The sequence below is a fragment of the Nothobranchius furzeri genome, chromosome 14, assembly GCF_043380555.1.
Source record: "Nothobranchius furzeri strain GRZ-AD chromosome 14, NfurGRZ-RIMD1, whole genome shotgun sequence".
NCBI classification, from domain to species: Eukaryota; Metazoa; Chordata; class Actinopteri; order Cyprinodontiformes; family Nothobranchiidae; genus Nothobranchius; species Nothobranchius furzeri.
In genome coordinates, this window is record NC_091754.1 from 33,824,154 (window position 1) to 33,850,913 (window position 26,760).

General features: G+C 43.1%; 1 protein-coding gene across 2 annotated transcripts in view; it reads left to right on the forward strand.

Annotated features, from left to right (window-relative positions):
- gdap2 (ganglioside induced differentiation associated protein 2) overlaps positions 1 to 17,799 on the forward strand; it is a 35,487-nt gene extending 17,688 nt beyond the window's left edge. The window contains exons 10-14 of one of the 2 annotated variants that reach the window (XM_015965832.3): positions 2,483 to 2,559; positions 2,661 to 2,800; positions 7,600 to 7,654; positions 7,764 to 7,907; positions 17,544 to 17,799. In XM_015965832.3, coding sequence (XP_015821318.1) covers positions 2,483 to 2,559; positions 2,661 to 2,800; positions 7,600 to 7,654; positions 7,764 to 7,907; positions 17,544 to 17,576 — 449 coding nt within the window. In that variant the 3' untranslated portion in view covers positions 17,577 to 17,799. Of the gene's footprint in view, positions 1 to 2,482; positions 2,560 to 2,660; positions 2,801 to 7,599; positions 7,655 to 7,763; positions 7,908 to 11,589; positions 11,743 to 17,543 lie in introns of those variants that run through there. The other variant, XM_054746598.2, reaches the window with a different exon arrangement.
- Positions 17,800 to 26,760: the final 8,961 nt, after the last annotated feature.

Consider the following 26,760-nt stretch of genomic DNA (forward strand, 5'->3'; position numbering starts at 1 on the left):
AAGAATTTTAAACAAAGATGGTAATTTAGCAAAAGTAATCAGATTATTAGCTCATTCGCTGCCAGCCGTTTCCTGATCGCTAACGGCCTTCGCTGCCAGCGTTTCTCGCCATTTTTGCTGTTTTTTTTAAGAGTCACAGAACGTTGCGTGCTAGGATGACATTGACGCCGAAACAACCAAAACAAAGAGTAGAATCACCTCTTACATCAGGAGGAATCCGTGTGTTTCGAGCTTTATCCGTTCTTTCATAATCCGTTGTCGAATTGTGATCGGCAGAAGCTTTTCCGGTTCGCGCCTCACTTTTTTTTACAGCAGCGTCCCAAAACGATCTCCTAACACATGGATGTTCTGCTTCCTGATCACGTGACGTGTGACGTATGCGGATGAAGATCGACTTTAGAGCTGAGATGTTTGTTCTCATGGTGCGGGATAGTTGTTGAGTTAACCCTGATGAATCTAATAAGATTATAGGCTTTTCTTTTAGACATAAAAAATTGGATGACTCAAAACTTTCTGCCTTTAAATCGAGACAAGACTGAAATTCTCATCTTTGGACCTGAAATTCAGAAAAGGAAATTGCTTAGTCGATCACCTGACCTGATTGGCATTATATTAGTCTCTGAGAGCAAAGTAAGGAACCTTGGTGTTATCTTTGACGAGGACATGTCATTCAAATCCCAGGTTAATCAGGTTTGTAGGATTTCCTTTTTCCACCTTCTGAATATTGCTAAGATTAGAAACATCCTTTCCAGGAGTGATGCTGAAAAACTAGTTCATGCATTTATTACATCAAGACTGGATTACTGTAATTCATTACTCTCAGGAAGTCCACAGAATGTAGTTAAACGTCTTCAGCTTGTCCAAAATGCTGCAGCTAGAGTTCTGATGAGAATTAAAAAGAGAGATCTTATCTTTAGTCGTCATTGGCAGTGAACGAGTTAAAAGTATTAATTACATAATAAAAACTGAAAAAACCTTACTGATGCATGTTTATTAATGTCTGATTGGTCGTGCCAAGTTCTGTGTCTGCTGACATGAAACATGTAGAAGTGTCGTCGGCCACTCCGATTAGAGGTCGTAGCTGACAGGAGGGACACCAGTCTGACCAGGCTCCTCTGACCTCAGCCAGACAACTGCAGCTCACTGGATCTCTGTAAAACTTAGAGATGGTTGTGGGTTCAAATCCCTGTAGATCAGCGGGTTCTGAGACACTGAGACCTGCCTGTCTGGTACTAGCAACCACATCACAACCAGCGTCACCTTTCTGTTCCATTTAAACTCAGGATACACTTCAGTAGGCGATGAGTCAGTGCTGCTGTATGATTGGCAGTTAATGAGCAACTGAACAGGTGTACTTAATAAAGTGTCTGAGTATCACCTTTGCAGGATCACCTGCATGAACTAGTTTAACAGATCCAGACCATTTTACACAACTGACAAACATCAGATTTATAACTCTATTATAGACCATTTTAATAAGAAAACAACTTTAATACATATTTTAGTTTTTCTCCCCCTCTCACTGTGGGTTTAACTGGAATGACTGGGTTGTCTCAGTGGTGCGTTTTTGCCAGTAGGAGGCAGTGTTGTTCAGTCCTGCATCAGCTTTGGCTGATCTGATTATAGGCTGTGTGTGTGTGTGTGTGTGTGTGTGTGTGTGTGTGTGTGTGTGTGTGTGTGTGTGTGTGTGTGTGTGTGTGTGTGTGTGTGTGTGTGTGTGTGTGTGTGTGTGTGTGTGTGTGTGTGTGTGTGTGTGTGTGTGTGTGTGTGTGTGTGTGTGTGTGTGTGAAATATCGCACCATATAAACCAGTATGGCCAGGTATAATCCAGTATAGACAGATATAGACTAGAATGGACAGGTATAAACCAGTATAGATAGATATAGACCAGTATGGACAGGTATAAACCAGTATAGATAGATTTAGACCAGTATGGACAGGTATAAACCAGTATAGATAGATTTAGACCAGTATGGACAGGTATAAACCAGTATAGACTCATATAAACCAATATGGACTCAAATAAACCAGTATGGACAGATATAAACCAGTATAGATAGATATAGACCAGAATGGATGGGTATAAACCAGTATGGCCTGATATAAACCAGTATAGACAAATATAACTCAGAACATACAGATATGAACCAGTATGGATAGATATTAACCAGTATAGATTCATATAAAAACCACATATATGAACCAGTATGGACGGGTATAAACCAGTATGGCCTGGTTTAAACCTTGTTATTCTTAGTTAACGAGTGATGGATGTTAATAACCAACAGCAGAAAACGAACGTTTGACAGTAAATATTGACATTAATTCTGTTTCACACAAATTAGCTCAAAAAGGTTCAGCAGTGAAAGGTAAAAAAGCAGAAGAGCTCTGGTTGTTTGACGAGGATGTTCCTGATCCTGTTCAGAGGTTCTGTGGTTTTCAGATCTAGTACTGGTGTCTTTAACTGGTGGTGTGTCTGTAGGTGTGGACATGTGTGGGAGGACTGTGATGGTTGTGGTCGGTCGAAACATCCCAGTGACCCTCATTGACCCTGAAAAGGTAACAAACATCTGTTTCAGAGGGAACAACCCAGATCCTGTTCTTTTGTGGTAGTGTCAGGCTCAGGAATCAGGATTTTAACGTTGTGTCTTTGTTTACAGGCTCTGTTGTACTTCATCCATGTGATGGATCACATCACGGTGAAGGAGTATGTGATCGTTTACTTCCACACGCTGACCGGAGAACACAACCATCTGAACTCCGACTTCTTCAGGAACCTCTACGACATCGTCGACTCCAAGTCAGTCTGATATTAGAGTACATTAGATCTGATGTAGAGCAAATTACAGTTTTTTTTCTTTCTAATTCATATAAAATGCTGTCCAAAAATACTATTTGAAAAGCTTATTGTGGATATTTCGTTTTAAAATACAAAACAGCAGAGTTTTCTAGTAAAAGTTCCTTTCTCTTGTTTCTAAATGTGAACCTCTGACGTAACCAAAGGGAGTTAGAAGCTCGGTGCTGCCTCAGCTCAGTGTGGAGAGTGGCTAGTTTTAGAGTAGAGAGGTCATGTGATCCAGTCATCACCATCAGAACCAGGTCAGAACCAACCACCAGAAGAGACGCGCGGCTCGGCGAGCCAGTCGAGCTGGTTTCTGGGTCAGATCCAGCTCACAGAATCCCGTGTGAGCTCCAGAACTGGATGACAGGCATCTGTCTCCCTCAGCTGACGTCACTTGGTTTGACAAAAAAATAAAAAATAAAATTCTCACAAAAATGGCTCTAAAAGCCTAAATAATTTATGCATGTGTAAAAAATGTTTCTCTAAACATTGGTTCATGGGAGTCTCTAACTTGCAATTTGCTCTTTAAATATTCATTTTTCTAATGAAAACCTTTAAGAAATCCACTTTATTTTACTAAGAAATCACAATGTAACCATAGAAACACTACTTGGTATATATGTTGGTGTGTGTGTGTGTGTGTGTGTGCATGTGTGTGTGTGTGCGTGCGTGCGTGCGTGCGTGCTCTGTCTTCTCCATCCCCAGTGAGTCGTGGTGGATGGCTGCTTATACTGAGCCAGGATCCTCTGGAGGTTTCTTCCTGTTAAAAGGGAGTTTTCCTCTCCACTGTTGCTAAATGCTTGCTTAGTATGAGGAAACTTGAATTGAATTTATGGAACGTAGAAGACCAACTTCTCTTCTAGCTTTGGAACAGGACCTGATCTGCTCAGGTTTCTTGTTTGGTGAGTTTAAAATAGTTTTAGAAAAAGTCATTATTAAAACCACCAAAGGCATTCCAGTGGTAAACATCTGTATGAGATCTGGAGAGGCCTGGAAGAGGCTTTACGGTTCCCCTCCAGTCAGGCTGAGATAAATATTAAGAAGTATTGGTTCAAATTAAACCTGAAGATGGATTTAAGTTATTTTTTAAATAATGATCAAAAAACATAAAACCTATGTGAGGAAATAGATGAACAGAATTTATTATAAGCTTGAACCTTAAGAGAACGGCTTTGGAAGTTGTCTGTAGACGCCACAGATGAGGATTAGTTCCTGAAGTGTCTTCTTTGGCTAATCCAATCCCGGGAGATGTGGTCCAGGGATCGGACCTGGATCTAGATCTGTGGATCTGCTGAAAAACCTAAAATATGGGATGAATAGAGCTAAATCTGAGGAACCGGAGGGCGTTTTTCTCCTCGTACGCAGCATCGTTTTATCATTTACTCGGCAGATGTTGTTTCGGTGTTGTTCCAACATCAGCTGTTAGTCATTTCCTGTGAGGTTCGTTTCTGATGAATACTTTTAGTTTAATAAAAATCACATCCTTTAAACAAAAGGAATTGTTTACAGCAGACCTTCAGCCATGATCTCAGCTTTGATGCCTTTAGACTCTTGGTTCTTCACGGCCGTTCTGAGACCAGAACCTTCATAGCCACCGATCGTTGTCCATCAGTTGGAACTTTAGCTCTTCCTGATTTAGATTTCAGCCACTAAACCATTTTAGTTTGTTGTTTTGAATAATTATGGATATTATGGTGGTAGTTGTCCAGTCTGTAGGTAGTTTCGTGGCTATAAATGTGGATAATAAAGCAGAAAAGACAATAACGTCTGTAAAAAGGTTGTTTTAATTCTCACCCAAGCACAGATCTAAACCCATTCATTAATTTTTCTGCTAATAAATGGAAACTGGGGAGAAAGTCTCTAGTTCTGGTCTCGTGTGGTTTCTAGGAACAGATCTAAACCAGCATCCTGTGATGGAGGGGAAACTCCACACAGTCATCGTGCTTCTTCAAACCAGCGTGTTCTTCTCTAAATCTTCATTCAGTTGGTTTCTGGTTTATTGCTGGGAAAATTCCTGGTTCTAAGGCCAGATGTTGCGACGGCCACCTGCAGGTTCGAGCTGCTGCTCGGTGACGGAGTGGAAGTTCAGCCAGTCATCACTCGTATGAACGAACACGTTCAGCTTCCTCTTTCATCTGAACTGGGGAAGCCCGATCAGTCATTCGCTGTGTTAGCATGTAGGTGCTACAGACTTCCTCCATCAGACCAGTTTCCCCTTCACCAAAAGCCTCAGGCTGAAGTCATTTATTCTAGCATTTAGCCCTCCCACTGTCCAATCGGGTGACCCCTCCAGGAAAGGTGACCTTTGAGCAGGGTTGACGGTTGTTCCCTTGAGGTCCACGTGGCAGGGGTGAGGTGTGAGCACCACGTCACTCCTGGAGGGGTCACCCGATAGGACAGTGGGAGGGTTAAAGAATACCTGCTTTGTTGATGTAGGTAGTACACACCTGGGCAGCCTTACCTGGGCTGCAGGTGTCTCCGTATCAAACACCCTTAGTGTTCCAGTCTGCCATTGTGATGATGTCATCCTCCTCTATACGGAGTCCCTTTTGTCACCCTCCTGGGTATTGGTCAGTCTAATAGGTGATGTTAAGCTGATTCTTTATGTATTGGTATGAAAAACTCACCAGCTGCAGTCAATAATGGTCACTGAAGAACAATTACGACTTTTCAAAACCGTCAGCATCACCTATTAAAATATGTAGGTGAATATCTGCATACAGGTGTGCACTGACCCCCTAACAGTGAGGAAGAGCCCAGGGTTCTGCGCTCCCATTGAAATATGGAATACCTTTAGAAAAGTTCCTTTTCAGGTTTTTCTAAATGGGCGTATTTGTTTTCTTCCCAGTTTCTAATATCATCTAGTGCCCTGTCCCAGCCCTGGCAAGCCCGTCAGCGGGCCCCGGTGCATTGAACTGAATGCATTTATCCCTCTATGAGTTTATGTAAACCACCCACAGCTGTATGTGAAGAGACTTGTCTCCTACACGTTGGTTGTTTGCTAGTGTTGAGCCTTAAAAACCCTGATTTGGAATATCAGGTTAGGGCTGGGCAATATGGCCTAAAATCAATATCATGATATGTTGAGGATTTCACCTCAACAACAACACATGGACGATAACTACAGATATGCGCAGAAACATAGGTTGCCCACTAGATGGGGCTGTCATGTGTATTAGGTTGCGTCACATATTTACGTGACTCATGGTGATGCAGCTTCCTAAAGCTTGGTTTATGCTTGACGCATTTATTTTCCGCTTGGTGATGCGGCTCGCGGCTGGAACGCGCATCACAACATGCAGCGTTTATGGTTCATGCGGCTCGTCTCTGTGGTGAGCCAATATTCTCCCAAACTGTAGGGGGCAGCATGGAGCTCTACGGCATGCATCCAACACTACACCATAGTAGAAGTAGAAATTACTGTTGTTTACAACGTGGCATTCCAGAATTTTTTAACTGCGTCCTCGTCTTTTCCGACAGTGCGAGCTATTTCTCTCCAAGAATTATTAACAACATGTTGATCACGGTGATCTTTGAGAGCTGAATCATACAAAGGTCTGTATTTACGAACCTCCGCCATACTAGTTCTTTCCAGTCCGCCATGTTTTTCCGTGCCCGCGTGGTTAGAAAATTTCCTAGGTGCACGGTGCGGAAAGTTTGGGCCGTGCGGAGGCGCGGTGGAGGGGCGTGGTTGTTAAAATGACGCAATTTTGCCGCGCAGAGCCGTGCGAACCTCGGGGACGCGTCAAGCATAAACCAAGCTTCACCCTCCCACTGTCCTCATGAGCGACCCTACCAGGAAAGTTGACCATCGAGCAGGGTTGATGGTTTATCCCTTGATGTCCACGTGACAGGGGTGGGGAGTGAGCACCCCCTCCCTTAAAGGGACATGAATGTTTCCAACCTTCACTCATCTTTTCATTTTTTTATTATCAAATTTATCGACATGGGATAATTCATCTCGATAAGAGTCAGAAATTTTGATAACAATACATTTTGGATTTGTTGCCCAGCCCTTGGTACAACTCATCAGCAGACACATTCTGGCTCCACCCAAGCAGGCCAACAGATGTCCAAACGTCTCCAGCCGAGTTTGGACATGTCCCTGGTTCTTCAGCAGACTTATGAGCTCTTTTGTACCAAAGCTCAAGTCTAGCGACTCGCTTTAATGTTCAAGTTCTACCACTTCACCATAGTTTAGTATTCCATTAAGAGAAGAACTCCACCTCATCCAGGCCACCTCCTACTGAATCAGTAGCCGAGCTCCATAGGTTTTCCAAAGGTTATAACGGAGCTACGGCGGGTTTGTTGGTCTGAGATTCATCTGATGTTGTCAAATCAGGAACTCTCCTCTTTAAACAAGCTGTGGTTTTCTCCCACAACAGTAGCTGCCAGCTCAACAGTTTGAGACCTCCGCTGATGTGGTTTGATGCAGCAATGAAGCGAAAATGAACAAGGTCAGGTTTTAGCCAAGGGTAAAGGGCTGGACTCCAGTTAGGAGTTCGTGATGCATCAGACTGATGGATGCTTGATGGAACCAGATGGTTGTAAACAGTGAAGATTCTGAGTGAGAACTGTCTTGGACCTCGTTACCCAGCGAGGGTTCGGGTGTCTGAGTCTGAGAGCAGTCGCTCTGTTCAGAGGGAATGCTGTGTGATTTAGTTCAGATATCCAGCCGTGTCTGGTCCAACCACTACATCTGGTCTGTAGGTGTTCACACTGTTCCTGTCTGAGATGGGGTGTTTCACGTGTTGCAGGTATAAAAGGAATCTGAAGGCCTTCTACTTCATACATCCAACGTTTCGTGCAAAGGTAGGATCTCTGAAGAAGAAGACCCTTGTTGATTTATTGCGATCAGTTTGTCTTCAAGAGCTGGTTATACTCTGAGTGTGCCTCACACTACCTTGTCTAAACTGTCCAGGTCTCCACGTGGTTCTTCACCACCTTCAGTGTGTCTGGTTTGAAGGAGAAGGTCCGTTACCTGGAGAACCTGCATCAGCTTTTTACCTGCATTAAACCCGAACAGATCGACATTCCTCCGTTTGTCCTGGAGTACGATGCGCGGGTGAGCGGCAGCATAAACACAGACATGAACACATCTGCTGGTGTTGTGCTTCTCTAATCGTCTGTCCCTCCCTGAAGGATCTTCTTTTCTTGTTGAGCAGCGTTTTCAGGTCACTGGTGACCCAGGGTTTGTTATTGGGGGTGTTCTGGTGTCTGCACAGAGGTTTTTATAGTCAGACACACACTCGGCGAGTCACAGAGCGCATCCCAGTCATAGCCTCAAAACATCTCCACAGATTATCCTCAGCTTCCTGTGACCACCTCACAGGTCTCCTGCTCTTCTCTTGTAAAGGGCAGAGAGACCAGATTTAGATCTTTAGAAGATGTTGGAGACGGGGTGCTGCAGACACGTCTGAGTACAATACCATGGTTCATCTTTAGAGAAAACCAGGAGCTTTAGGTTTAACGTTTTCCGCCAGCGGGTCATCACATTTCATTGTGTCTGCAGCTTTCTTCGTATCTTTCTAGTAGGAGTTGTATCAACTAGTCGACTTCACTGCTCTGTAGTGACTTTTAATGCCTGTCATTAACTAGTCGCTGTCATGTGATAATGACCGACAAGATGCAGTCCTCGAAAAGACAGCAGGTAATGATCCCCTGCTCGTTGGGAGGCGACGCGTTGTGCCAGAGCGTCGGTACTGACACCCGCGGTAAAACGGACATTTGACTGAATTGTGACCTTTACCCTCTTGCAATTTAACCTTCCCCTCACCCCCATCCTAACCTTAACCAGCTTGCGCATGCAAAGCTCTGATCATTGACACGCTCCATAGGGATGCATCGATACCGATGCTGGTATCGATATCTGTATCGGCATCATACCGATACCAGTACCGATACAGATACCGATACCAGTATTGGTAAAAGTTAACAGATACCAGTAACCGATACCAATGCAGTTGCTTGAAAGTGACTTCACTGTAACTTGTCATTTCTGTTCATGTACATTTTAGTTTTGTGATCATTTATATTAACATATTTTATTTTTTATCTACTTCAGTCTTTTCCTATTGAAAACAGAGAAGAAAATAAAACCTGTATTCCAATTCATTGCATTTTTTTGTGTGGTAGAAGAATCGGTATCGGTAATCTGTATCGGCGAGTACTCAGATACAAGTATCGGTATCGTATCGTTTTGGAAAAAAGTGGTATCGTTGCATCCCTAGCGCTCCAGACATCTGCATCCTGAGCACGGCCACAGTAACATCAAATTAGGTGTCGCCACCTCAAAAACTAATTTAACACGCAATCGTTTATGTCGGCTCATTTCCTTTCATGTTTTCTGTCTTTTATTTGTGCCTGATGCGTTTCGCTGCCGTGGAGCGGGGCGCATCACCTGTTTTGTCCTTCGGTGACGCACCTCACTGGTGTGGCCGGCGAGCACCCCGCTGTTTTTGCGGTCGGTAGATCTTTTAGAACTGCAGTTCAAAGGTAACTCATAAGGTTAATAAATATGAAGCCAGGTAGCAGTTTTTCTTTAGGATTGAGAGGAGATGCAGGAAGATAATAAACAGACAGGACAGAAAAATAGTCACATAGTCAATTTTAATTGTTAAAAGCTCCAGCCAACCAACCCGCTTCAGGTGTATGACGTCATCAACGACTAGTCAAAGTTGACTAGATTTTCATTACTTTACTGTCGCCTTTAACAAAATATTAAGTCATGCAGCCCCTACTTTCTAGTCATCGGTATATGTTCAGGGTAGACACAGGCCCTTGTTTTGAGTTGTGGACTCTATGGCCTCACATCCACTCAGCTTGCAGTGTTAACAGAAACCTAATTCACCAGCGATCCTCTTGTGCTGAACTCTGTTGTGTGTTTACCTCCATGTGTGTTTGATTCCAGGCTTTTCTGAGCTCTTTCATCTCGCTCTGATACTTCTCAGAGATGACGGAAACAATCGCTCCTGGGTTTGTTTCATGCACATGTGTTCTTTTCGAAAAATGACACATATTAATCAGTTAGCTGACAAACTCAATTAGCTTTATGATGTCAAGGACACGGTTCGTTCTTGAGCGGTGCTACAAGTCCAGAGTGAGTAATCCGTGGATGTAGAAGGAGTTGACCGTAGGTTCTACACGATTACCAACTTTGTTCATGTGCACTGAGCCGTGTGGAAGTCTTTCATGAGTTTATTTTCCTTTTCTTTTCAGACTTTGTGGTGATGTTTCTAACTAAATGTTGGACTGTAGATGGGGTGGCCTGATCCAAACCAGCAGAATGTGGGACAAAGAGCATGTTTGTGCGGGACAATATGGGAAGTGTTAAAAACCGTACCAGTTTGCAGCAGCAGCATCCAAACTCGTATCCAGCTTCGTCTAAAATGATTTACATACGATCAACCTCAACAAGTTAATGCTGTTAAACACGACTATCACCAACCAGGCCTGTTGGTGCTTCAGCACCATGCAAACTAGACCAGCCCATCTTTGAGGTCTAGCAGCTGATGCCCATAGTTTTACACAGTTGACTCTACACAGACTTCATCCTACCTCAGACCCTCTTATTGGCCGTCTCCCTGGGCATCTAGATGAAGAATCAGCATCACTCTAAATCACAAAGATGTAAGTTAAAGCTGATCAGACTGAAAGCTTTGAGTACCGCGGGTCTTTTATATCATGAGAAAATATAACACGTTTTTTTCTTTAAGTATTCTAATAACAAATAAGGGAAATGAAACGTTTTTCATTTAAAAAATTAGAAGGAAGAAAGAAAATGAATAAGAAAAGGTGATACGGGATCCCAGGAAAGACAGACTCTGTAACTAGATTGGCTAACAGCAACGTAACGCTACCGCTAACTCTGTTTGCTCTGCAATGTTGACGTTTTATCTCCACAAATAACACAAGCCTGAAGGAGTTCTGCTGTGTGGTGGAGTTGCTAACACCAACAGTTAGCTTCAACCGGTCATTTTTTCTGCCATCTTCCCAAGGCGGTCTGCTTTAGGCTAAACTGGTCCAACACACCCACTGCCAACTGATTGGCCGGCTCAAATTCCTGCATACCATCAGGGGAAGCCTCCGATTGGTGGATAGAATCAGCCAGCAGGGCTTCCCGCATGCACGCTTCCTTATCATTCTGGATGCTGTGGAGTAAACATCTCCTATGACTTAAGGCCTTCTGTCTGAAAAGCTCACACACACACGCACACACACATCGCTGCCAGCCTTGAGCTGCACCAGGACAGACAGCAGAGCAGGAAGCAATGTCAATGACAGTCTATAAAACCAACACTGCTCATGGCCATCATTGTTTGTGTTAAGGGAGACACAACATATGTTTTCACGCATTTTATGCTCCGCCCACGTCGGAGATGCGCACATGACATCACTGATATATTTGCCCCAATTTTTCACACCAGTTTTGGAGACGGCCCATATGCTCAGTCACGTCCGCATTCCTAAGGATGTGTGTAATCAACCTGGCCAGGCTGGGGGGCTGGCTTTGCAGAGTGGAGCCAATTTTCTATCAGAAGCTAATACAGGAGATAGGAGAAGGAGACTATTCTCGTGTTCAGCCTGCATGAAAACCCACAGTGGCCGATTATAATCAGAAATAATCATTGAAAATGTTTTTTAGATACCTGGTGTGGAGAGGCGGTCTTTTTCTTCTCCAAAATCATCAGACACATTTATGGTTGACATGACGACGTCTCTACAACCAGATTTCCTTCTGTTTGCAGGTCAGACGCCCAAACCAGCCGAGGGTCTGAGTCCGTTTCAGGCTGGGATTAGATCTGGGTGAATTAAAATGGCGCTGCTCTAATGAGCAGAGCCAGACAGATAAAATAAATCCAAGGGTATGCAGCCATTTCACTCATTGTTGCAAAGATCAGATGAGTTGGCTGAACCTGGTTAATGTGACTGGTAACCTGTTGTCATGGACACACTCGTGGTTGTTTTGTGAGATCTTTAAGCTGCTGCCATGTTGGCTTTTTTCTCCAATAAGTAAATAAAGATCTCTGTTATGCTGCACATATCCTTGTTTTCCTCTCAGAGCTGGGTTTAAACCACATAAGTGATCGTGAACACCCTGGTGCTAAGCCTCTTATGATCTCTGCGTCAGTTTCAGCTCCGACCCTGTTACATAAAAGGTGTCATAGAGCAGCGATCTGATAGACTTCCAGGAAAAGACCTACTCTCCATTCTTTATCCAGGAAAACAAATCCTCTGCATTCTGTTTCAGTGAAACCAGTTTATTTCTCCACCAGTGGTTCCAGCTCCATTCCAGTAGGTCGAAGCTACGCTTCCCCTCATCTGTTATTAATGTAGCTGAAAGCTTGAATCAGGCGTGTTTTCCTATAACAAACCAGCTAAACAATTTACCTGTTCATTATTATGTAACAGCTTTCCACCTGCTCTGTAAACACAAACCAATGTGGAGATGTGTTTATCAAAAATGTGGGTTTCTGCTTTAAAAGTTAGATTTGTTTTTAAACACAGAAGAGTATGTTGTGTTTTTTAAGTAAGTAGTAAGTACATTTTATTTCTATAGCACTTATTACAGACATAGAATCACAAAATGCTCCACATAGGTCAAAACAAAGTCATAAAATCATAATGATCTCAAAACAAAAATAGATTAACATCAGAAAAAATAAAGTCAGAAAATGATAAAATTTCATAAACAGATAAAAGATTAAAATATTCTTCTGAACACTTTTAAAGTGTTTTTTTTAAACACAGGAAATGTTTTTTTTTTCTTGCTAACAGTTTTGATCACTCCTGCGATCCTCTTCAGAGCTCGCCGCTAATGGCGGCGTCACTTCCTTCTCCGTTTTTCCACGGCCAGCAGGACGGTGTCGCCCTCTGCTGGCCGAGACCCCTTGTCTCCGTATTTCTATAGCTTCCTTAATCCATCTTTTGTATTTCTGTTGTTCAGTTTTTATGATCCTTGTGTTGTCTCTGTCCATTATATGGTTTTCTCTTGTGCAGTGATCTGTTACGGCCGACTTCTTTATTGTGCTTTCTGCTTCTTGTTTTGCTGTTCTTGTGTGTCTTTGGCTTGTTTCTTTCTAACACTCCTTTCTATGTTCTATTGTTCGTGTGTTGAGCTGGTGTCCAGTTTCTCCTGTGTGTGTGTGTTTTAATGCAGAGTTTGCAGGTATTTCATCACAGATGAGGGAAAGAAAGCAGAAGTAGTTGGGATATTAAAGAACAGCAAAATACAACACAGTAATGTTACAAAAGAAGAAAGAACAGCCATGACAACACTACTGTTCCATCATTATTCTACCGACAGACAAAGGAAGAACCACCGTGGTAATGGACAAAGAAAAACACAAACAACAGATGGAACAGATGCTAGAGGACAAAAATACATACAAAACAATAAAAAAGACCAACAGAAGATATCAAGACAAACATGAAAAAATTACTAAAACCACTACAAGAAAAAGGCAAAATAACAGAAAAAATGTACAAACACTGGATCCCTACAGCAAATATAATACCAAGTATCTATGGAACTCCAAAAATACGCAAACAGAACACCTCACTTAGATCAATATTAGACAGCATAGGTACACCAATATACAACATGGCAAAAGAAATCAGCTAATTCATCAGCCCACTATTAGGCAACACAGAACAACAATGCAGAAACAGCACAGAACTGGCAAAAGAACTAAGATTACAATAGAAGACAACGTTACATCTCTGATTACAAAAACACCAACCCAGATAACCATCGAAATAGTAGTGAACAGAATCAGACGGGACTAAACTTTACACAAAAGAACAAACCTCACAGGAGAAAACAGAGCACAACTGATAAAACTGATAGCTAACTCCACGTACTTCACATAAGACGGAACAATATACAAACAACTGGAAAGCTTCGCCATGGGTGACCCGTAATCAGCCACCCTGTGTGAGTTTTTCATGGAAGACCTAGAACAAAAAGCCATAGCCACTGCTCCCCCCAAACAGCTAAATTAAATTATGGAAACGCTACGTAAACGACATACTGGAAATCATACCAAAAGTACTAACGGAGACACTAACAGAACACCTGATCAATATCAACAACACAAACATAAAATTTACATATGAGGAAGAAACAGAAGGCAGCATAATAGTCATGAACACGAGAATAAATAGACAAAAAGACGAGACCCTGAACATAAACACATACAGACCGATATTTATTATGGACATCAGAACACCCTACTATACATAAAATGTCAGTGATCAGAACATTATATCACCGAGCAAACATAACAGAAGAACTAAACTGTAAACAAGAGGACCAACAAATACAAAACACTTTAAAGACCTGTGGATGCCCGACATGGACAATAAACGAAGGAAAACGACAAACAGAAAAGAACAACCAAAACAAAAAGCCAGAAACCCAGAAAAACAAGACCCAAAACCAGTGATAACCCTACCATACATTAAAGGCATAACAGAAAAAATAAGAGCAACAATGAAAAAAAAACAACATAAACACACCAACAAAACCATACACAACAGTTAGAAAAAGACTAGTACACCCAAAAAACAAGATATCAGTAGCACATAAGTGTGGAGTCATTTACTAAATCCAATGTAAACTCTGCAATAAAACACACACAGGAGAAACCGGACGCCAGCTCAACACACGAACAATAGAATATAGAAAGGAGTGTTAGAAGGAAAGAAGTCGGACACACAAGAGCAGCAAAACAAGAAGCAGAAAGCACAATAAAGAAGTTGGCCGTAACAGATCACTGCACAAGAGAAAACCATATAATGGACTGGGACAACACAAGGATCATAAACACCGAACCACAAACATATAAAAGATGGATTAAAGAAGCCATGGAGTTACGGAGACGAGGACATGGAACCATGAACAGAGACGATGGGGTCTACACATTAGATCATGCATGGAACTGTGTCATCGATGAGGAGAGCATGGGCAGCAGAGGGCAACACCGTCCTCTGCTGCCCGTGGATAAACGGAGAAGGAAGTGACGCCGCCATTAGCGGCTAGCTCTGAATAAGATCGCAGGAGTGATTGAAACTGTTAGTAAGGTTCAAAACAACTTTCCTGTGCTTAAAAAAGAACTTAAAGAGTATGCTAACAGCAGGTTTTTATGATGTTATTTAGTTTCTGTGGGTTCTTGTTGGGTCTTTCTGGGTAACGGGCTATTCTAGCATCAGAGATTTAGGGGTGTGGAGATCTGCCTGGTCAGGCAAGATAAATTTCAAAATTTAAACACTATTTCATTTTCACATTTATGAAAGAAAACAAAAACACTGTTCTCACTAATCAAATTACGGGTTTACACAGCAAAATCTGGTAAACATATAGATTGTTAACATTGTAGCAGAATCTGGTCCAGGTTTAGAGAGCCTAGGTCAGTGGTTCCCAATCTACTGTCCTTGAGCATCGCTTGGCTGTGTGGTAACCTCACAATCTCAGCAAAAACATGTTGTAGAAGAAGAAATTGTCTCTTGACTCGTGCCTCTCAAGATAAAAATTACGAGGCACTTGAATATGCTGTGCCGAGACCCCGGCCCCAGGTTGGGAACGACTGGTTGTTTTAACATATGAGCAGATTAAGGATGCTCAATGAGTGAAAAACATGGTTGGAAATGTCCTTTAATATGTGGAAGCTTGAAATTGAAGCCTATTTTTTTTCGCTTTGTCCGAATTTCCACAACACTAAAATTACCAGTGATATTTTTAGATGAATTATACTTATTTTCGCCAAATTTTCCACTAATATCAACATCCCTTTGAAAAAACATCCAAACTTTTTTTTTTCTTTTTCTTCTTCTTGATTTTAGAAACTAACAAAATCAAAATGGTGGTTTTGCAAAAATGACAACTAATCTCATACAGTAGATATTTAGGGGAGAGAAAACAAAATTCACTGATTTTGATCTCTGACAAAAGTTAGATTTAAACTTAATGTTCTGACTTTTTTTCTTTAGCACCAGCCTGTCTGATTAGTGAGGAAGTTGAGCAGCACGGTGACAGAGAAATGACTGAACCATCTCAGTCACTCTTTAACCCTTCAGTCTTTATTGTAACAGCATTTCTCCACCGTGCTCATCTCCCACTAGTCCAGGATCACTCTGTCGTTTACTTTTGGTTCGGAGGTTCATGAGCGGTGCAAAGCCCCGCCTCCTAGCTTGATTGACAGCTGTTTTTTTTTTGTTTGTTTTTGTTTTTTGTTTTGCCTCACAATCAGTTTATACGAGATTCAAAGACTAAATGGGGCCCCTGGGTCCCGGGCTCGGCCGGCTAGGGGGTGGGAGGCTGCGGGGCGGGCCTGTGGGCTTGCCGCTGATATCTCCCGGGACTCTGCCGGCTGTTGGTTGTGGCCCCCCGGGACGATCCTCTGCACCTCTCGAGGGGGGCGGGGGCCTTTCTCGTTGCAGTCTCCTTGGGGTTCCTGTGCTCTGGGGCAGCGCCTGGATCTCTGGGACTTGGAGCTCCCTCCGTCTCCTGCACATCTTTAGGGGCAGATCTGTGGCCCCTCACACTCTCTATTGGACGCTCCTATAGAGAAACCTTACATATACAAGCGCGTGTACACACACAGGTGCTCACATGGTGCTCTCATAAGTATGGACTTGGGCACGTTCAACACACGTCCTAAGGCTGTCGTTGCCACACGCGCACTGTGATTTATTATCGTGTGATTGTTCAGTTAAACAATGTTGATTTTATATTTCTACATCAAGTTGACGCAGTGATAGCTTGATCTTGTTGTATTGTTGTGTCCCATTTTTTCTCTTCTTTCTCTTTCTGCAGGTCTAGAAGCAGACTTGTTTATTATTGTTTATTTTTGTGGGAAACCCCCCACCTTTTGTCTCTTCCTTTCTCTTTCACCTCTGTCTCCATGTCTGGTCGTAATTAAAAAACATTCCAAAACAATAACAATAAAGTTTTAAGGATCAGGCGTGACATTAAAGCAGAAGCTTTGATGCTCCCCCAGAGTAAATCTGTAAGGCTTGTCACCAGCATTCAGACATTAATTCTGTTTGCTTCACAGCCAGACAGGACATGGGGGGGGGGGGGACGAAATGGGAGACGGTTAAAAATGCCGGACTGTGTCTCAGTTAGCAGAACCGTAGAACAATAATGTAGATTCAGGACTGTCCACTGGCTCAGAGCCATGCGTGAGCCCACTGGTCACCCTAAAGCAGCATAGCAGCCCCTCAGGAAGCCTCAGATCGAGTCTGGAGAGGTGAGCAGGATCAAACCATATTTTTGTTTTTAAAACATAGAATTTTGACCAATTGTATGTTTTTTTTTTTAGATATCACTAAAATCGCCACAATCAGTAAAAGTAAATAGATAATTTAAAAAATGTCAAACTTAAGGGGTGCTAGGGTTGAATTTAGGGGTGCTTCAACACCCCTAAAATGGGCTAGAAACGCCTTTGCTGAGTAATCTAAAACCTCCATCCTGCAGGTTTTAGTTGTTTTCCTGCTCCTACACACCGATTCATGGGTTAAATTCAGCAGAAGCTCTGTTAATGAAATCAGGTGTGCTGAAGCAGAGGAACATGTGGAGGACCAGGCTGGAACACCCGTGGGTGTTTTAGGGTTCATCTTTTTATTCTCTAAATCATTTTCTTGATGTTTCAACATTAAACTTTACGACGAACTTGAATGCTGTCTCTGTCCTCCTCAGATGAACGGACCCTCGGAGGCCTCTGACCTGTGACCATCTGGACCACTCTGTCAGGCCGATGGAGCAGAGACGTTAATGGGCATCCTGCTGACCTCCGTACGGCTCTGAGCCATCGTCTCCATCGTCGTGACCGACTGCTCTCGGCTCTGGTGTGGTTGCTGAGTCGTGCCTCAGTGAACTGTTACTCAGCAGATTCCTGCGTATGAGTCACCTCTGATGTGATACTTGAAACCTCGAGCTGCAGATCCTAAAGACGCTGGAGTGAGCCGAGGAGGACATTTCCAGTCCTTCATCTCATCAAACCCACCTTATCTTCTTCTTCTCTCACTTCTGTGGGACGCCGTGAGCCGGATACAGTGAAGGCTCCAGAACTTGCTGATTGTTGTTTTTGAGCTTTAATCGCTGTGGCTACCTGTTTACAGCCGCTGATATCTCGTTCCGCCAAACCGTCGGAGCTTTGCTGGAACACATGGACGGCGTTGCGGCAACTTCCTGCTTGTTGGGTTAGTTTTTAAATGAATCCTCTTCTGTAGTCGAGGGCTTCCTGAACAGCCTCCGTTTGTAGAAATAAACTTCTCAGTACTGATGAGCTAACGGCTAGTCCGAATGCAACCAAACTCAGACTAAATGCCGTTTTAATTACTTTGACACAAAAATTGATCCAAATGGCTAAAAACCCCTTCAGTCTGGGTCTTCTGCAGCCCGGTCGCCCCGTCAGTCACCATGAATCTGAGCTGGACGGATGTTTCCTGCTGATAATCGCTCGTATCCGCACCTTAGTGAAACCCGATGACCAGTTCTTGGTGCTTTGGTGATGCTCCATAATAATTGGCCTAAGGGTGGCTCTGTTCCATGTTGAAGGGAGGAAATCCATTAGAAGTTTAGAAATTAAGATTTGCACTCCAGAGGAGGAGCTTTCAGATTAATTTCTTAATCTGATTATTAATCTCATCTGAGTTTCTTGTTTTCCAGAAACTCTTCCTGTCTCTGTTGCTTTAACCAGTCTATTATGGGAGACGGTTACTGGGATCACATTTCTGCTGCTCTAATAAATCTTATTTATTTGTTTCCAAAAGCAACTCATTCACTACCGCGGCTTCAGTTTCACTCTGAACGTTTTATGTGCAAATGCAGAAATCAGATTTACAGCTCTAATTGGGACACATCTGACCAGATGTTTGTTTTAACCTGGTGAGTGTCCAGACTGAAGAGCTGCAGCTCCTCTCCTCCCCGTCAGGAACCGGACCTCCTGAGTAAAACGCCAGACATCGTGATGCTGTCGGTCCTCTACGAGAGAGAAGCTGCTTCACTTTGTTGTGCTTCATTTAAAATTCCAACCAGAAAAAGTAAACAATCACCTGCTCAATAAATACATCTGAGCTTTTGGGGCAGAACTGAATTCACACACACACGTTTAACAGACCAATGTGTGAAGGGTGAAGCTTAAGAAGCTAAACGTTCCGGGGCAACGTGAGCTGTGACTTTGTCTGAATGTGTTTAAATGAGCCAAACTTTGACTTTATGGAAATGTTTTACTTTTTGCGTCGGTGGTGTAACAAAGGCAGTTTGTCCCCGGCGTTTGGGATTTACAACGTGGCGTGTTTACTGTTGGGGTTTTGTTTGTCCTGTTTTTTACACTCTGATTAAAATGCCTTTTCTCTGGGAAAGTTGGTTCCAAATCAGACGAGCGTCTGTTTGCCTCCTGTTTTCATTTCATGTTATTTTATTCTAAGTTATGTTGAGAAATTTCTGTTTAAATCTGAATTGTAACTTGAAGCAGAGTCTAGTGTCTTCTGTTGATTCCCATGCAAAACACTGTTGCTAACATGTCAAAAGGCCCTAGTTCTGTTGGTTGTGGCGGCCATCTTGAATTGAGCTCAGAAATACTCTTTTGTAGATGTCCATCCAGTAATTACCTTCTACAGGCCACAAGAATCATGGTCCCCCATCTGGGAAGTCTTAATGCGGACGTTTGACCGCTCCCATTAGAGAAGTGGAAACCAGGAGGACCAACCAAGAGCTGAGATTGAACAACGCTGGGGAAGCATCTTGAAGAAGAAGGCCTAACATAACATAATCTAAGAGCTGGTCGGAGCGGTCTACCCGAACAGGAACCAGTTCAGGTCACGGTGGGGATCGTCTCGCATATGAAAAGTTGGACCACCAGGTCCTGGTAGGAGTCCCACCTGCTTTCCAACAGATAAACCAGCTGGAAGTGGGACCCACCCACACTGACCAACTACCTGTGCAACAAGAAAGCGCCCGCCAGCCATCGTAGGCAAGGCAGGTAGCTCGACACCTGGGGAGCGTCGGACAGAAAGCCGACAAAGAAAATGTGCCAACTCTGCCCTGGTGGTGTGAGTGTGTTTGAGACATGGGAGACTGGCAGTGCAGCTGTTGAGATGCCAAGATGTTTAATTGAAAACACAAGCCCCTTGCACACACACACACAGCCCCGCCCCTTAAAAATCCATGTATGATCTGAGAATAGAAATTAGAACCTGCATGCAAACGTGTTGCATTTAGAAATCACGTTCATACAGACGTCATATTACTTATTGGCAGCGTTTGTTGTCTATAACTAGGTCTGCTGAACACAATAAAGAGCAAGTCACCCCCTACAAGAAACTTACTTCACTCCCACTTCATGTTTAAAAAATGCAACAAATGCTATTGCCTGGCAGACCGAGAGGGCGGAGCCGCGAACAAATACACACACACAGGCTCACAACAACATTGTGACATCATAATGTACCAGCTAACATCATAGCATACCTCTTAGCCAATAGCGGTGGCAGATTTAAATTCAAATACAGTGCAGAATTTTCCCCTGGTGACGGCGCAACACTGACAGTTTTAGGCAGAGTATTTAAATTTTAACTAAGATGCACTGAAGTGCCGAATTATTGAATACACGTGTCTGCAGCACAGTTAGACACTCGTTTATATAGTTCATCAGCAAAAAAAGTTGATTTGGGGGTTACTTGCTCTTTAAGGTCGTCTCCAAGCTCTTCTGTCATTGACTGCAGCAGCATACGACTGGAACACACCCTAACCCTAATCCACAAAACACCCCTAAAGTCACAACCATCACCTGGTTGTGTTGACTGCTGCTAGATCCCTCTCAGTTACATCCAGTAGTTGGTATTCCTGCAGCATGTGCACTCTTGCAGTCATTCTCCAGTTACTGATGAAGAACTTTCCAATTTGGCCTTTGTATCTCGACCAGGTCATATTTGTAAGTGAGAACGTGTCCTCGAACCTTTACCTGGTTAAGAAAGGCTCGAAATATAAACGGGTCACAAGACATTATGGGTAATATCTGTTACCGTGGCGATGTTTCTGAAACAAAACTAAACCAAACTGGTAGAATAGAATAAACTTTATTGGTCCCACATTGGGGAAATTCACTTGTTACAGCAGCACCAACGCTTAAGAGAATAATTTGAAGAAAAATTTTAACAAAGGTGCATGTATTTATACACATAGGCAGTAGTCTAGTACTGCAACCTTCGACCACTAAAAACCACAAACGAAAAATAAAAACTTGGGTTCCAACAGCATGCAGCCTACTGCAAGAGACGGGGACATACTATGTAAATCTGGTATTGAACGAGTATTAAACGCATACTGAGCAAGTACCAGGGGCGGATTTAGGACTGAAGAAGATCCTGGGCTTAACACACAAACGCGCGCGCGCACACACGTGACATGCACTAGTCAACATCATATATATTTGTCTTGTACCACAAAATTTTTTATCTGAAGCTACATATTAAGCATTTTCAGGGCAGAATATTGTTCCTGTTAGTGTTTAGTGTGAGATGATAGTAAAAATTCCCTTTCTTTCTCCATCAACTTTACCTGATAGTAAGCTAACTTTAGGCAAACCAGCAGCACAACAAATATTTTCAAATAAGACTCACAAACCTGAGTCAACACCAGTCTCATCAAAGCTGGGGTTCTGTCGTTGTACTTTTGGTCTAAAAAATGTCCTTATGTCCATCTTCACTCATGCGTTTTAGGCAGAGACTGCAGAAGAAGCCGGCTGCAGAAGGGCTTCTTCTTCAGTGGTGGAGGCTCAAGCAGGCTGTATACAAACTACTGCCAGCTGCTCCCTCTCTGTTGGACTTTGGTACTGCATGTTACTTCTGCGATTTAGATCCGGGGCTTTTCATAAAACATCTGGGGCTTCAGCCCAAGTAGCCGGGCCTAACGCCGCCCCTTGTCAGTACCAGTTAAACTGAGGAGTTACACGCTTACTGCAGAGGGGATGAATGACCTACGGCAGCGTTCTGTTTTACATCTGGTATGTCTCAGTCTGCCCCTGAAGGAGCTGTCCATGGTCTCCAGAGTGAAATGCAGTGGGTGGGAGGCTTTTTTTAAGCTGGAGGTCATCTTCCCCAGCATCCTCCTTTCACGCGTCTCCTCAACTGAATCCAGCGGGCAGCTCAGAACCGAGCTAGCTTTGTTAACTAGCTTAAGTCTCCTCCTGTCTCGGTCGCAGCTGCCTAGCAGGCTTCATCAAAGTTTCTTGAGGAGCTTTCTGCATTATTACCATTGTAATAACATGTTATTACCATTGTAATAGCATGTTATTACCATTGTAATAGCATGTTATCAGTCATTGTAAAATTATTTTATTGAAATCATCTTTTTTATATATTGATTTCTTTATTAGCAAGGACAGAAGATCCAACAACAGTTTTTCCAGCAACATAAGAAACAAAATCTAACTGTAAATTAATTATGTCACAGAACCTAATTAGAGGATGTCAACAGAGCAGAAGTGCTGCTTCCTGTGACGTGTCTCGTTATCTTTTTCTTCTCTTCTCCTTTTATCTATCGTCCTCCTTTTTTGTGGTTTTACCTTCCTCCTGTCTTCTCACAAAACGGGAGGGGGGGGGCATCAGTCGGGAGGGAAAGATTGAAGAGGTTAAAAGAACGTTAGGAGGGGACGTCGTGTGTTCTGAGATTTGTTAGTTACCTTTCACCGACCACTCTTCTCCAGTTTTAAAAACAACAGTCTGAGCCGCTGAGTGCTGGAGGGAGCTTTGGTTCATTTCCAGTGAAAAAGTCTTGCCAATCAGGAATGCTAGAATAGAGGTAAACCGGTTATAATCAGCTGGAAGCCCAAACATCAAAGTAGTCCTGCCAAATAGAAGTAAGAGATGAGTAAACGGGTGTCAGGCTCAAACTGAACTTGTGTGAGAGCCGTGTCCCACCAGTCATCTCCTAAATGTAAACCTAGTTCAAGTTCCCAAGCAGTCGAGACTTTGGCAACTGGTGGGGAATCAAATGCAAGCATTTCATGATCAGCATTACTGTAGAAATGAATGAATTTAGCTCAGAAACTCCTCCCGCTGCAGGCGTGGCGGTGTAGCGGGAAACTGGAAATAAAACTTTAGCAGTGTCTGGCCTGGAAATATGAAAACAGGTGAGGCGGGAGATTGAATTCTTGTGCAAGATCTGCAAACTGGAGGTTAGCATCCTTGTAAAAAGCTTTAAAACATGTCAACCTCTCATTGCTGCATGACCATCAAACAGGATCTGTAAACGCTAGCTGGAGTAGAGGATTTCTCAATAGAAGGGATAAAGTAAGTATTTTGTTTATAAAGCACTTACCACATATATAAAATCACAAAGTGCTTCACATAGATCAAAACAAAATAACACATAAAGTCACAAAATTATAATGATCTTAAAACAGAAATAGATTAACGTCAGAAAAAACAAAGTCATTACGTCAATGCTACGTAAGGGTGATGTAAGATCATTCCAAAGTTGGGGCGCTGGATGGACCGATCACCTCGACTTTTATATCTGGTCTTTGGAACTTCTAGAAGGTTCTGGTGTGTGGACCTGAGGGCTCGGGTTGGAGCATAAGGCTTTAACATATAGGTAAGTAAGTAAATTTTATTTATATAGCAGTCATCACACACATAGAATCACAAAAAAATCATAAAATCAAAATGATCTCAAAACAGAATCAGATTAACGTCAGAAAAAATATGTTTATGTTTATTTATTTGGCAGACGCTTTTATCCAAAGTGCCGTACAATTTATAACCTATAGGGCATGTTGTGATCTGTGGGGGAAACCGGAGTACCACGCATGCATGGGGAGAACACGCAACTCCACGCAACTGAGTATCGAACCTGCAACCTTCATGCTGCGAGGCAACAGTGCTGACAACTGCACCACCATGCAGCCCATAGTCAAAGTCATAAGTCATAAAATTATAAAAGGTTGGGTTTGCACAGCATCTGTCTGCATTCCTTCATGGGGGTTTTGTTTGCTTGCAGCTCAAGGCTACCAGGGCGTCAGATTCAGATAACAAGACTTTGTTTGGGTCAGGCTGAGATACTTTTCCTCTCTGCCTTCAGTCTTTAAACTGATCATTTCCAGTCCTTCAGTGAAGCCAATTTTGGGTTTTTAAACCTGTCCATACCGTCCGGTGACTCTCTCTGAGATGACATCCATTTTGCGCACTAATACCGGTATCGCAGCTAGAACATTGTCTAGCTTATGATTCACCTCGAGTAACGTCCCAGTCTGAGAAGTCTCCACACAGACGGTGCTTTCCGTGGGTGCGGGTCGCCCTCCAATCGCTCCCGTCTTCCCAAATTTCCAGAAAACCAGATATCCTCCCACTCCAATCAGGAGAAATCCAGTGATCATCAGGCCGAATATCCACACATCTTCGATGTCCTCAATGGACAGCTGGCTGAGGCATGTGATCTTCCACTCCTTCCAGGAATCCAGCATATTTCCCACCGGGTGTGTCCCTTGTGGACATGTGGGAGCCCCCTGCTCTGTTCTCATTGTTGAAAAAATCTTATCGATCGCATTGAATGACCAGTTTATCGAATCCATGGTTAGTAAAAATAGAGTTTTTCAGAAGAAATGCAGAGAAGCGCTCTGTGGGCAGACAGGACAAAGAGCCTTGGGAAAAAAAGATAAGGGAGCGAGAGAGAGAAGCGTCTGTACTCCTCGAATGCCTGAAGGAAACCAGTTTGCTGCTGTGAATGAGTAGTTGGTCCTTGTTTTCCAGACGGTATGCCGAAGCTTAAGCTAGGATCTTAGCATCCACATGTATAGGTCTATGGGAGCTGAAAACACTTGGATTCTTATTTGTCTTTTAGAGGAGACTTACTGAGGCTTGTGTTAAAGTATGGGAGAGGATACCCACTGAAATGGTTACCGCGTTTAGTAATGGGGTCGGTTTAGATCAATCTTGTGATTGTTCTTTCATGGCTCAGGCTTTAAAGGGTCAAGAGACAGCAGGTGTCTTTGTTAGCAGGACCAAACGTGACGAGCAGCTGTTTCATGGTTACTGACAGACTTTCTGCTCCATCGTGGACGCCTGCTGGGAAAACCAGGAGAAAACAAAAAGCTACAAATCAGAGCTCACCCATTCTCACACGTCCAAACGAACAACTCCAGAGCTTCGGACAGATGGAACTAAACAGCTACATCAAACCAACAAGTCATGGAGGTCAGAGTGGTTCGCTCTAACAGCACATGTGTTGGACTCCTCATGATCGTGGACATCAGGGCTCTGGAGAAGCCCAGATGTTTTGTCGTGTATGACGTCTTCATCTGGAGGCCTGATTTCCAGATGATTAAAGGAAACTGTCCAGATTAGGGCTTAACAGCAGAGGAATGTTGGCGCATGTGCCGTTTCCTCTGATCCACATACTGACTCTTATGAGGTGGAAAAGCCTTTTTATTTATTAACATTGTTTTGTTGCTCTGCTGTATTTCCTTCTGATGCCTGAGATGTAAACTGAGATTTAGCAATTGTAGCTCACAGATGATTGAGTCTAAAGGTGATAATTCTGTGATACATCTATAGTAAAGGTTAATCTGGAGGCTCCACCTCTCACAGACGAGAGTAAACGTGTGTGAAGCACAGACGTAGACAGACGTATACCGCCCTGAGCACTGGCGCCGTCTATTGGAGCTGCCGTAGTGGCTGGCCACCATCTTGGATGGGTCTCCCTTCATCCCCAGTGGATTCATTTCTACTGAGGAAGGTGTTTACCCAACTAAAAACCACATTTTATCGAGCTTTTTCACTGAATCAGACACAATGTGTGGTTAATTTAAATAAAATATAATTAAACCAAATAAATTTAAATATAAAATCCCAACAGGTAGGCTAGAAAAGTCCCTAGTGATCCCATGTGATCTGTTTTCAATAGCACACCGGTTGTTGTAAACGTAGGCTGCTCACTCTGCTTTGACTCTGGAGAGTGAAGAGACCTATCCAAGATGGCTGTGACACTGTTATGCTCTCAAACACCCAATGGGCATCTAGGTGTTCATGTCTGTGGTGCGAAGGGTCGGCTACTATCTCTCCATCACAGGCAAAACATGTGACCTTGTGACAGAAGTGTGCTCGCCTGATTACAGCTGGGGGGTCTCACGGGGTCAGAAGGTCATGGTGAACTGGGTCCATCAGGGAGACAAACCAGACTAGAGTTTATTTCAGAGATGTGTAATCTGATGTCTATAGTGTGTTGACATGTAGAACACACACACACACACAATCAAACTGTTGAACATCTGTAGCATGTTGGCATGAGCAGAAACATTCGGGCGTGTAAACACGGCGCTCCTGGAGCCTCCACATGTACTTATACAGTCAGCTGACTCCAGATCAGGTTTTGATGCATGAACAAGTACATGTTGTGTTTAAAGTTAAAGTTAAGGTCCCATTAGTTGTCACACACACTGATGTGTGTGCAAAATTTGTTCTCCGCATTTGACCCATCCCCTGGGGGAGCGGTGAGCTGCAGACACAGCCACACTCGGGATCCATTTGGTGGTTTCACCTCCCAATCCAACCCCTTAATGCTGAGTGTCAAGCAGGGAGGCATTGGGTCCCATTTTTTCAAAGTCTTTGGTATGACCCGACCAGGAATCGAACCCCTGATCTCCCAGTCTCAGGGCGGACACTCCACCACTAGGCCACTGCTACTACTTTGCTCTAGAATCAGCAGGTTTTAGTTAGAGAAGGCTGTGCTTACCTACGTACCAGGATTGTATGAACTATTATTTTATTAGAATATATTTGTTTGCCAAAGACACCAGTCGGAGTTCGGTTCACCTGGGTGGACATTCAAAAGAATTATTTTAAACACTTCTTTTAAATGTGTTTTTTTTAATTGTATTGCTAAACTAAAGATGCGTAAAAGAGCCAACACACAA